This window comes from Gallinula chloropus, assembly GCF_964237585.1.
Source record: "Gallinula chloropus genome assembly, chromosome: 1".
Classification (NCBI taxonomy): domain Eukaryota; kingdom Metazoa; phylum Chordata; class Aves; order Gruiformes; family Rallidae; genus Gallinula; species Gallinula chloropus.
The window spans coordinates 127,980,645-127,993,623 of record NC_140085.1 but is presented as its reverse complement, the minus strand read 5'-3'; the positions used below and the strand labels follow the sequence as shown (position 1 = coordinate 127,993,623).

The window sequence follows — 12,979 nt, the reverse complement described above, 5'->3', positions numbered from 1 at the left end:
CCAAACACAAGCTAAATGTGCAACGTCTGAATCTGAGCTTTAACTTTTTGTCCTAATGTCTTTGAGGAAGATCAAGCATGCCCTAGACATAGAAAGGAAGACAAGAATAATCCTCAATAATTATTTAGTCCTTTTAAGTTAGGTTTGATACTACACTCCATTTGTACTCTCATATGTTTATACTGCTCTTAATATTGTCTTGGAGATCTTGCAATGAGTTTACAAGTATTTTCTACTCACAGCTTACGCATTTAAATGACAGCTCTGATAAAGCAAGTTAGAAAATACATCTTTGTCACCTTTCGCTGACATCTGGGAGCTTCCTGAGCTGCTGCTTCTGCACTGCACTCTGGGCTGCCCAGCATCTTCATTACGGTGCTTCTCTGGCGCTTTTCTCCTCAGCTGCCGCGCTTCCCTGGAGAGAACCTCGGGCGGCTCTGAACCGCACAGCAGGATTCCCCCGTCTCGTACTTAAAAGACAGGTCATGCCAAGTGGTTCTTGTGTGACTGTCCCCAGGGAGGTTAAAGATCAGCTCAAGGTTCTCTGCTGCGATAAAGCCATTTAATAGAGGAAGTCCCAAATGTTGGTGTTTTCTTCTGCCCCCAAGCAAAGCGCACCCCCTGCCTTCTTCCCCCTCTTGCCTGTTGTGCAGTGCTGTGGGAAACAGAGGCGTTCTTGTTACGGCCAGGGATGAATGTCAGGCTTGAACCAGCACTCATGAAAAAGACTTTTGTTTGATGTGTGCTGTCCCACAGTGGAGCTATGGTAACAGCTTCAGCTTGGTTAATTGACTGTATCACTGCGTACCGGCTCAAACCATGGCATCACCTGAATGACAAACATGCTGCTGTTCGTATGACCACTCACAAAGGGAATTGTTTTATTTTCATTAAAAGCATTAAAATCCAATCAAATCAAAATTCCAAAGTACGTGAAAGCTAGGTCTCTGTGTGAAATGCAGCATCAGCTTCCTTTTATTCAAACCGAACAATTTGGTGACAATGTTATTTTATAAATGTTTCTCTACTGCAGCTTAAAAACTTGAGTAACTTCTGGACTTGAGCCCCACATGGTGCCCAGTGATGTGGTCTTGTTTTCTGCGTGAGTTTAAGAAAAGAAAAAAAGCCCAGTCAGTAGATTCACACATGAAAGGTCAGGCAAACGTCCTTCCTGTTCTGGTTTCGGCTGAGACAGATAATTTTTCTTTCTAGTAGCTGTTACAGTGCTGTGGTTTGGATTTAGGATGAGAATTGTATTGGTTACACACCGATGTTCATAGCTGTTGCAAGGCAGTTGTAGTGCCTACATGGTGTCAAGGCCTTTCCAGCTCCTCACACCCTGCTGGGTGCAGGAGAAGCTGGGAGAGCACGTCCAGGACAGCCGGCCCAGGCTTGCCAGAGGGATGTTCCCCATCGCACAACGTCATGCTCCCGGAACAACTGGGGAAGCTGGCTGGGAGGCAAGTTTGCTGCCTGGAATCAAACTGGGCATCAGGTTGGTGACCAACTGCATTTGTATTACAATTGTTACTACTATTATTAACTCTCTTCGTTATCCCATTAAATTGTTTTCATATCAACCTATGAGGTTTTCCCCCCATGCTCTTCCCCATCCCCTTCACGGGGGATAGGCGAGCAAGTGGTTGCTTTGTTACTGACTGGGGTTAAACCATGACACTTCTGATTGATAGCTGTCAGTGTTTCCAAGAATGTGGGTTGCTAGAGCTCAGTTGATGTAACAACTAGTTACTGGTGGTAGGGGGTGGAGAAATAGGGCTTATTCCCTCAAGTACCCATGAACGGGTATTCTAGCTGCTTGGGGAACAGGTTGGCCTCTTTTGGCACCAAGGAGCTGATACAGGTGGGTAGAGTGGTTTTTTGGCTTCTAAGACAAGGTCTAGCAGTGAGTGTTGTACCAGTAAATGGGTAGGTAAGTTAGAATCACAGAATCCCTGGGGTTTATTTGTTTATCTCTTATCAATGCAAAGGATCCCTTGTGGAGAAGGAAAGTAACTTTCACTCTCAGAACCCTCAAAATTCTCTCTTCTGGATGGTTGAAAATACAATCTTCAGGACAGGTAATACTAGCCAACACTGCTTTAACAACGTGTCAGCCCTAAGGACAGCTCTATTTGGTCTCAAATGGCTCTGAAGTGTTTGTACTACCTGCCTGTGTAAGAGGCTGGGGTGAGTGCCCACGTATCTTTATGAGCAGCAAATGTTCCTTCAGAAAACTCTGCAAATGAAGGCGGTGAAGTTATTTGGGTAGTGACTGGCTAACACTAATGACATCTTTAAAAACATCAGGGTTCTAAGCAGATCTAAGCCATTTTACAGGAGAGAGCTTGTAAAGGTTTTAGAAACATTTCCAACCATACTTGAGACTGAAACGTATCCTTTTCCAGATGCAGGTCTTGCTCCTTAGATTAAGGCTGGTGGTGTAACACTCTCCCGTGCATGCAAGTTGAAGGCATTGCTGCACAATCAAGATGAGCAGAACATACTCTGCCTTTTTCCCTTGCCCCCATCAGGTGTGTGCAAGGCAAAAGCTAACAGGCCTTTTCTCTGAGTCCTCCATGCACTTCTTATGAAATGCAGTCTATGTTCTGGGGGTTTTTTTCATGTCTAGCAAGGAGGCAAACAAAAGGTAAAGGGGTTTGGGGAAACAGGAGGGCATCCAATTCATTATCTGTTTTGTCCCTAAGCTGGCCAACCACTACCCACCTCTGAAGAGGCTAGAAAGTAATTTACTGAAAGAGTTCCTGAAACTTGTCACTGTATATAATACCTACTCCAAACACGTAAGATGAACACCATGGCCATTATGGATGTTACTCACTGTCTGTCATGACAGTCCTCTTACATTTATTGTTCAAAACTGTGGGAAATGCCTATTTCTCCCTGCAACTACTGGCCTGCCGTTCACGTTGTTGCAGGTGATCCCTCACCCTGACGCTGCAGCTTGGCTGCGGTTTCAGACGGCTGAAGTCACCCACCACCTTCTCCCAGTTCGGGAGCCAAGGGAGGCGCCGCACCAGCACGGGTACGGGCCCCCACGTCCTTGCCGCGGGTGAGAGCCCCGAGGGAGATCCAGCCCTCGGGCAGAACGCGAGGTACAGCGCTGGCATGCCGCAGCTCTTACGCGGAGCCTTTGGGATGAACGAACGAACGCATCTGCGCGCAAGGGCTGACACAGCGCTCCCTCTCCGACTGCAAAGCCGCAGCTCCTGCAACGGGCCCTGCTCGGGCCCGCCAGCCGCCTGAGGCGGCCAGAGCCCAGGCCTCTGCCGGAGCCCAGGCCGACTCGCGCCGCCGGCAGCACAGGCCTCGCCCAGGAAGTGGCTCCACCTCGCTCGGGGCTTCCTTCCCTCGCCGAGCTCAGGGAGGGGGGAGGGGGGGGTGTGAGAGCCTCTTCCCGCAGCTCTGCGCGCCGCCACGAACCCCTCGGGCGCGCTGGCGGCCGCAGCTCGTACCACGCCCCAGGGCGCTGGCGCCGGGCCCGCCCCCGCGCAGAGCCGAAGCCGCCGCGGCTGCTGATTGGCTGCCGCCCCGGCGGCGGCTCGCGGGGCTCCCGTCTCGCGCCACTTTCGGGAGCCTTGGCGCGAGCGGAGCGCGCGGGCGCCATGGCCGAGAGCGGCGCTGGGAGCCGGGACGGTGAGGCTCGCGGGGTGCCTGCCCGGAGGGGACGGGGCGGCGCAGCACGGGGCGCCCTCCCGCGCGACGCGGCGGCCGCCGCCGCTTCGGCTTTAGACGGGGGGCAGCGGGGCAGCGGCGCGCGGGGGGAGGTGGGGGGGGGAAGAGGAGGAGGTCGCACGCTCACAGGGTGGGTGCGTGCGTGGCGAGCGGGGTGGCGGCGTTCCCCCGAGGGGTACCCCGTCCCCACACTCCCCCTCCGCCTGCGGGGTGCCGACAGCGTCCCGCGTCCCCCGGCCTTGGGGGTGGCTTGGCGGGGCGGTACCTGCGCCGCCCTGGCGGGGGGGGGGGGCCCTCTCCCGGCAGCCGGTGGGGGTTACGCTGGGAGGGGCGGCTTCTGCCCGGCCGCACGGCTCCCACCCTTGCCCCGCACCGATGCCCCACGCCGGCGCTGGGTTCCCCGCAGGCCGCCTTACCCCTCACCCCCCCCGCATCCTGTGCCCTCCCACGGGCCGCCAGCCCGGGCACTCCTCCCCGGGAGGCGCGCTGGCGTTCCGCTGCAGGCGGCACCGGCAGGCGCGGCGGGGGGGGGGTGTCTCCACCGGGGTGAGAACACGTTTGCCTCAGCCGGAGCGCGCTGCCTTCGGCGCTTGCTGGCAGCGAAATCACGCAGGTGCCAGCGAATCGTGTGTACAGGCACCCGAAGCGCTACCGCACCTCCATAGGTGTTCCACATCTGGCACCGGTGGGTGTTCGGTGCCCGGTTTTGGTGCGTCCCGGCCCTTGGGGACGCGAGTCCTTCCTTGGTTGCTGCAGCCGCGCTCCCCAGTGCGGCTCTGCTGGCAGCTCGGCCTCCCGCTGCCGCCAGAAAGGGACGAGCCCCGTCTGCCTGGCTGCTGGGTCTCCTCCTCCGATTCAGCTTGTCACACAGAACCTGCCGCCTTGTTCCCGGGCCAGTTGCCTGCTTTCGTGAGCTGGATTTGGACCGTTTGGTCTCTGTGGCCAGACAGATGTTCACCCCAGAGAGAGAGAAGAGGGCTGAGAGTAGCGGATGAGAGCACCTTGCTGGGCGGAACGGCACAGAGGGAGATACTCTTCTGCTGACAGCCTTCTGCTGTCAACAAATAACTAGTTTGTCTCCATCTACCTGCACCCTTAAACGTGGTGAAGCTGCCTAAAAAAACCCCCACCTTACGGCTTTGTAGCAACACAGGCCTTTTCTGAGCCTGTCCCCGAGTTGTCATGGAGACATGCAAAGTAAAAGGAGCTGGAAATTCCCAAGGAAAGAGTGGAGCGGGGATCCTTTTCAGATGAGGGTTGATGGGATTTGAGAGGTGCTTCAGAAACGTAGGTGGCAGCTTCTTGCTGAATGTGAACAGGCACGAAGTCCGTTTGTTCTCGGTGTCTCTCTCAGACCTTCAGTATGATTCCAGGGTTGGCTTGTCAAGAGGCATCTCTGCTTCGAGCCAAGGAGGTCTCTTATGCTTGTTTTAAGCAAAACTGCAGCCATTTATTGATACATCACTGAATGCCAAGTACCAAAGACAACAGCAGCTCGTTACTCAACTTATTTCTCTTGTTTTTCATTATTGCAGCGATGGATGAATCTGGAAGTTTCGCAGCGTCACGTTCTAGGCGTGAGAAGAAGTCTAGAAGAGGCCATCAGGCAGCACTGGAACGTCTGAGAAAAGCCAAAGCTGGTGAAAAGTTAAAATATGAGGTGAAAATTGCTTGTCTTTTCTTCATAATAGGAAGTTAAACGTGAGCTGAGAGGTTAACTGCCCTTTATAGGTATCTAAAAGTTATGGGAAACAAAATCTGCCTTTCAGATCAGCTTTTGTTTTTTAACAGTGCCTGTTTTTCAGAATGCAACTGGAATTGTTTGGCAGTGGTTTCATTTATTTGTGTCTGGTTTTAAAACTGGAACAGTTTTATTAGCTGCAAGTCAAACATGCTTGGTAACGACCCCGCAGCTTTTGAATTTAATTGGGTAATTAATGTTAGGGTAGGAAGTACTTTTTGTTTTACCTCAGGTTATTGTAATCTTTAATTTCAAAGCTTTACATGATTGAAATCCATTAATGTTGATATGCCATGCTTCCAGAAAGAAACCAAAATGTGAGTATTTAAGTGGCAGAACTGAAATCTGGCAGTGTAGCGTTCATACTGTCCAATTAATTGTAATGCCAACAGGAGGTGACTTCCACATTGAGGTCGATAAATCTGAAGCCTGAAGCATTTAGATCACTAACATGTAAATCTGTTCTGAGGCACAAAAGAACATTATGCTTGGGAAAATTAAATCACCTTCTTTTTCACTGAGCTCATCTTGGTGTTTGAGACAAGTCCCAAAGGTCAGAAGTTGCCATTGCTAGGATATTTTTGTTTGTGGGTTTTTTTTTGTTTTGGCTTTTTTTGTTTGGGTTTTCTTTGAGGGTTTTTTTGGTAATGTGAAATGAACAATGAAATCTCTTCTGTTGCTCTGACTAGTTGTGAACAGTGTAGGAAAATGTGTGTTTCTTTGGACGTCTTGTGTTCTTACTGATGGACATATGTTAATAAGTAATGATATGTAAACTGTTAAATCCTTCTTATACTGTAACTGTAGGTTGAAGAATTCACAGGTGTTTATGATGAAATAGATGAGGATGAGTACTCCAAGATGGTCAGAGAACGCCAGGATGATGACTGGATTGTTGATGATGGTAAGTTGATGTTCACTTGAAGACTTTTGGTTATTTTATGTAGCCCAATTAGGCTTCTGCATGTTTGTGATTTGAGGTAAGTTATAGTTAAAGATAACCATGCAAAAGATTCATTTTTATATAAAAGCTTATCACAGTAGTTTATTTGGGTGGTAATGAAAATATTTTTCAACTAAGAACCATTTTTGAAGGGTTTTTTTAACAGTTACCAGGATGTAACTTTTAAAAGAAGGACTAAAATAGTTTCTAATTAAACATGTAATAGTGTATTTAGTCTACAGATGGTACAGTTGAGAGAGCAGTAGTGCTTAACACTTGCATTTATATTAAAGGGGGAAGTAAATATGAAAACCTTGGATTAGGTATATATTTTAAAATAGCAAAAGACAATTTAAAATTTAAATTTTTAACAACTTGTCTTTCTACAGATGGGATAGGTTACATAGAAGATGGAAGGGAAATCTTTGATGAAGATCTGGATGATGATGCTCTTGGTTCCACTAAGAAAGGCAAGTTGACCATGACTACTGTAGAAAGTCTTGCAGTGACTTCTAAAAGGTATCTAAAATAGGCAACTCCTTGGCATCGGTAGGTGGTGAATGTGGCCACAGGATATGTTACTTGAAGCTCTGTGGTTCCGTTCCTGTGACTGTTACGTTGCTTATCCCCTGTGATGCAGAAGATAGAAGTCTGCAGTTTGAAAGTCAAATCACTGCCGACTACTTCATCACTACCCGAGTCTGACTTTGAGAATCCAAGACCAAACTCCTGAGTGCTCTTTTCTTTTTTCTTTTTTTTTATTCTTTTGCTGGAGGTGCTTCCACATAGAGTATCTCAGTCCTGTTTCTGGAGTATAAACTTGAGTGTGCAAAGAACGTCTCTGCTGTGACTGGGAAAGACAGGGGGCTGATAGGGTTTTCTGCTTTTTTTTCTTGGAGTGTGTGACAGTCTTTGCAAGCTGGCAGCAAATGCAAGATGATCAGGCTTCATTGCAGCCAGCAGTGTGAATGTGGAAGAAGCAGATGACGTTGTAAGAACTGGACCCTTAAAGATTAATCTTTCCTGATGGAGGATTCACAATTTTCTATTTTTTTTTCCTGTAGGAAAAGGTGGCAAAACATCGGTTGATAAGAAGAATGTGAAGAAATCTGTGGTGTCAAAGCCAAACACAATTAAGTCTATGTTTATGGCCAGTGCTGGGAAAAAGACCACAGATGTAAGTTTTTACATTTTTTGAATATAAAGATTTCTAACTTGTTTGCAGTGTTCTAGAGGGAGTAGGCTAAAACAAGGGCTCAATTTCTTGTGTCTAGCAAGACACAAACTCCTATTACAATCTCCCCTATATGGGGTGTTCTTGTATGTTTTGTAGAAACCTTTTAGTCACTTGCTTCAAGTCTTCTGATTGGGTTTGCAGATACAACTAAAAACTGTTTAACTAATCTGTTATCTTACAGAAAACTGTGGACCTATCAAAGGATGATTTACTAGGGGATATTCTTCAAGATCTTAATGCTGAAGTAAGTGTATCAGTCTGCTTGAAATACCTTAATCCATTCATTTTTTCTTGATGTGGCACATACCAAGAAAATAGATGGTCAAGTTTTAGGAAGAACTTTTAAGACTGATTTCCTCTATAGCACATCTCTGTGTATTGCATGTGTGTGTGCGGTCTGCCTGTCTTCTCCACCATGCAGAAGCTGCATGACTATTAGTTTGCTAAACCAAAACCACTGTGTCCTGATTAGAGATGGTTTATGCCATGTAGAGCCTGTGCTGATGCAGCTTTCTAGGTTTTAGTCAGCATGGAGTCAGACAAGACTTACCTGCATCTGAATCGTGTGTACCATCACCATGCTCTAGCCAAGGTACTTTGGGATACATCCATCTGGCACTTCTGGGTTCAGGAGGGGAGCTGAGGGAGGGCTGTTTCAGCGGATGGCATAACCTGAACTTCTGTCTGCTGCCTCCTGCTTCCCACAATTTGTTGTGGAGAACCAGGTGAACGCTTCCTCCAAGTTAGGAGTGCAGCATGGCAGCTGGAGCCGGGTAGGACTGTCTCAAGTGAGGCTGTTCTCATCATTGGTGACTTCTCAATGAGTTAATGCCTCCTGGCAGGATTTACTGAAGCTGAAAAGGTTGCTTGCACCTAAATCATGAGGCTGCTGTAGACATGTATCACAACAAGCGTGATGAGTTTTTGCAGAGCAGTAAGAGGGGTATAGATGTTCCAGTGTAAACTTTGCTTACCATTTTACCTCTTCCTATAACATCTCATCAAGTTACATCATCTTAGTCTGGGAAAAGCTCTCAAATCATTAAGCAAAAGCATTTTTATGCTGTCCAATTCTGTGGAGCATTGATGATGGGAAATAGTGCTAATAATTACACTATGGCTTCTATTTACTTAAATAGTAGTTAGCTGGGGTGCTTTTTTGGCTTTGTTGTTCTTTAGAATTTCCTTTGCTATTAGCTTTTGATGAGGATGAGTATAAAATATCTCTACATTTAAATAAATTAAAATGGGTTTTCCTATAGTGCTGCCTTTCTTAAGGCATATTACTCTTTACAGCAGACATGAAGACCTTCCCACCAGCTACTGTGATGACTAGGGTGCTAAAGGCATGGTTAGCTGTTGAAATGCCCACTGTTTGGAAACTGTTTCACTTATTGATGACAGTTTTTTCTCTCAAATTGTTTACCAAAAAATAATAAGGTATCTGTCTTCATGAGCTGATTGCTCACCAAACATTTTATGTGGCTGAGTTGTATGCTAGGAGGTACGTTTTTCTTGACAAAGTAGAAATACTGGTGGCTTCCTTTCTCTCTTAATGGAAAACTTTACTAAGCAAGGCAAAAGAAAACACAAAACAATGTCTTTTCATTTTCTGACTTCCTCTTTTCTTTCAATATTTAGACAGTTCAGATAAGCCCACCACCAATTATAATGCTGAAAAGGAAAAGACCTGCTGGAGCATCACTGAATCCTTTCTCTGTGCAGTCCCAAACTCCTAAGGTAAAGTAAAAAAAAAATCAAAAAAGTTCAAATTAATAAGCATTAATCTGTGTTTTGGTTGATTCAAAAACCGTGATCTTTTATTTGAGTTTCTAGAAATTGCCTTTCTCATTCGCTTCGTCAGCAATATTACTGTGTAACGTCATACATTTTTCATCTTCCTCTTCTGTATTAGTACATAAACAGATTACATCTCTCTCTGTTTCTTTAGTGGTAGCATGTAGCTGCGTTGCAGTTTTGTGTGGCTGGGTACTGGTAGAGAAGGGACAGGAGGGGGGCTAACATTTGACAAGTTAAACTTTTTATAATCTTAGGTGCATCTCAGCAAGTCAAGCTTCTGTTTTGCCCTTTTTTTCCTTAAAAGTAGAAAAGACACTGTGGCAATGAAAGGAAAGGATGGTGGGAAGTGAAATAAGCAGAACAAAGAGTATTTTCAGTTGTGGAAAAGGACAAGAAACTCCTCAGAAAGTGAAAGCAAATGGAAAATTGAAGCAATGGGTAGAAGTTTAAACTTGTGGAAGATTTTTAGAGTGAAAGGAGGAGTGGGCTGCTAGGGATGGAAGGCTAGCATAGGTGGAGATACAATGAGATAGTGGTAAGAGTCTGTAGAGGGCAAAGTAGAGTGGATAAATCAGATTTGTGAAACCTTGTGTAATAGGGACGTCAACTCTTAGGTTGAAAATAATTACCAGTGGAACTCATTTCAGCAGTTGTGTTGGAGCCTAGAAGTAACTGAAAAGAAAAAAAAAAAGGGGATATAGTGAGAGAATCTTCCTGGTGCAAAACACAAAGTATGGTCACTTTCAGTAGGAAACATTGAGAAGGAAATTAGTTCCAAGACAGGCTGTTCAGATGGTAGCTTCTGTGGTCCTCTGGGAAGGAATTGGAGATCTTAGATGATGAAACAGATGAAGAGGATGAAGAGCACAGCCTCAGAAAATAACCAGACATAAAAAGCAAGGTGGCAGCGATGCTTTCTGCTTCAGGGAGGTGAGCAGAATGTGTGTCCTGGTTTTGGCTAGGACAGAGTTAACTTTCTTGTAGCTGGTGGAATGGGAGTTAGGTGTTTGGGAGCTGGGATGAGAGCAGTGCTGATAACACACTGGATGTTTTAGTTGTTGCCGAGCAGTCGGGGACTTTTCAGTTGTTCATATTGCCCTGCTAACGAGGAGGCAGGGGGCACCCATGAAGCTGCAAGGGGACGCAGATGGGACAGGTGACCCAAGCTGTCCAAAAAGGGTATTCCATACCAATTACATCATGCTCAGCATGAAGGGGGCTGGCGGGGGGAGGAGCACATGGCTCCAGGATGTGTGGTTTTTGGGGAAGGTCTGGTTTTGAGGTGGCTCCGAGCTGTACAGCCTGAGTTATGCGGTTCGGTGAGAAACTCCGTTGTGTATCACCGGTTTCATATATTTTTGCTATAAAAGTCCTATTATTGTTACTTATCTCTCTGCTGCTCTCCTAATAAACTGTCCTTATCCCAACCCATGAGGTGGTCTGGCTGTCATGCTGCAAAATACATGGAGCTTTTCCTCTAGCCCTGGTTACCAGTTCTGCAAATAGCAAGTGCTAGGCTTTTTGGGTTTCCCCCCCCCTTTTTTGCTCTTAGGAGAATTTTTCTAACACACAGCTAAAATGTCTTTCAGGTAATCACCCCTGTGTCAAAGAAAGCTCCTGTTCATCTCAGAAAGGAAGCACTTCCTCCAGCTTCACTTCATCCTAAACATCCCAATTACACAGCAAAATCTGTCAGAGTCTCCGAAAATGAGGATACTGAGTATGTGCAAAAAGCTGCAGAAAATGGGGGAATAGTGAAGACAATAGAAGAGAAAGCTATTGAAGGTATCAAAAAGAAATCAAAACCTGGTTCTGAAAACTCTTCAAATGTGGCATATTAGTGTTAAAACACTTCTTTGTTGATGGGAGTTAGATGCTTAGCTAGCTTACACGTGGTGTTTTGTTTGTATATTAATACTCTGCATTATGTTCATGCCTATAGTATGCTGTTTGTGCATACTGCTGTAGTAGGTGGTGTGTGGCTTTATTGACTTGATCCTTTGGTTCTGTGTGATCATCACTTCTAGATGATGATCAGGGAATGATGGATTTTGATGAAGGGGACTTTGATGAACCTATGGAAGCAGAGGATGTGGGAGCTATACCTAAGACAGGTGACAGCTTGAAGAGACAAAAGGAAATCGAAGAGAAGGAGACAGGGAAGCTGGAATCAGAGAAGAAGGAGACATCTGTCATGTAAGAATATATATATATATTTTCTTTTTCCTTCCTCTAATAAACATTAGATTTATCATTGCCAGTGGGATAACTGACCCAGTCCTAATGATGATAATGCTATGCAACGTTGGGTTTCTTGTTTGTAGTGACATTAAAAGTGGTGATGTTGAATGTGCTGGTAGCTACTTAATTGAAAAATCGTTGCATGTTCCTGGCATTGAGCAGATGACAACATTACATGTATTTCAGTACGTTAAGGTAGCTTGATATGAGCATTAATGAATTTTGATGTCCAGTAAGCAAAACTGAAGAATAGCTAACAATGCTTACTTCACAGGTCTATGAAGGTATTACCTAACGTTAGTTTAATTCAAAGTATCACCAATAAAAGTAATTTCACATGATGAACAGGTAAGCCATTTGTTAGAACATATGAAAAAAGAGGGGATTTCACCATTTTTCTAATTAGAAAAATCTTGAATAGTATGTTTCCATAACTTCTAACTGTAAAGCATCCCAATGATCAAAAAGACTTAAACATTTAATGACTGAAAATGTAGTTTTCCTGAAATGGTGTTCCCACTGAGCAACTTGTACAGATGGGTGGATGGATTTGTTACATAAAGGCTTGAATGACCAAGGCTGAAATACCAGGTGAATGACTTTTAAAGCCTGCGTTCTGTGTACTGATAGCTACACTCAAATGTGGGTTTCTCTCTTTGTCACTCCCTCCTTTTCAGGAGAAATCTGAGGAAACCCAGCTGTTGGGAATGTTGCTTGGTGGAGTGGAAAGAGAACAAAAGGCTGGAGAATATAGGGCTGAAGAAAAAAGAAACAGTGGTGGTTGCAGCACAGGCAGAGTTTTACCTCTTGTTTCTTTCTTTGCAAAACCTGCAGGAGTTGTTCTCTCCCAGATATCTCATGTTGGGACAGAATGGATGAAGATGAAGCTGATGCAGTCGTGGCAGAAGTTCAGCTGGACCCCAATCTCCTTCCACTTGTGAAAGGGGAAAATGATGATCAAGTCCTAAGATTTTATTGGCTGGATGCTTATGAAGATCAGTACAGTCAGCCAGGTAACTACTCAGTTAAGGGCAGAAAATGCCATTCTGGTTCTTTTTATATAACCAGCATTTTCAGCTTGCCTAAAATGTCTGGTGTCCTGTCGCTCTGGGCTCCCTTGGGACTTTCTCTGCACCTTTTGTCCTTGATGTTGGTCTAGTAGAGACTACAATAGTCTACCATAGTAGTAGGGAAGTACAAAGGGACCTACTAGCAATTCTTAATGTTGGTGACCCACTGTTTGCCTTAAAACCTTGTCTGCTTCAGGAGTAATCTGGTATTGTTAATTTCTTACTCAGTGGTGCAACAATTGAGCATGCTTTCT

The 12,979-nt window shown here is 45.6% G+C and overlaps 1 protein-coding gene across 1 annotated transcript in view; it reads left to right on the top strand.

Moving 5' to 3' along the window:
* Positions 1-3,623: 3,623 nt before the first annotated feature.
* Positions 3,624-12,979, top strand: part of POLA1 (DNA polymerase alpha 1, catalytic subunit) — a gene marked incomplete at its 5' end in the record, with an annotated part of 206,550 nt that continues 197,194 nt past the window's right edge. The window contains 10 exon segments of the mRNA XM_084279542.1: positions 3,624-3,654; positions 5,229-5,353; positions 6,242-6,338; positions 6,767-6,847; positions 7,442-7,554; positions 7,796-7,858; positions 9,256-9,354; positions 11,004-11,199; positions 11,442-11,610; positions 12,490-12,668. Of these exon segments, the coding sequence (XP_084135668.1) occupies positions 3,624-3,654; positions 5,229-5,353; positions 6,242-6,338; positions 6,767-6,847; positions 7,442-7,554; positions 7,796-7,858; positions 9,256-9,354; positions 11,004-11,199; positions 11,442-11,610; positions 12,490-12,668 (1,153 nt within the window).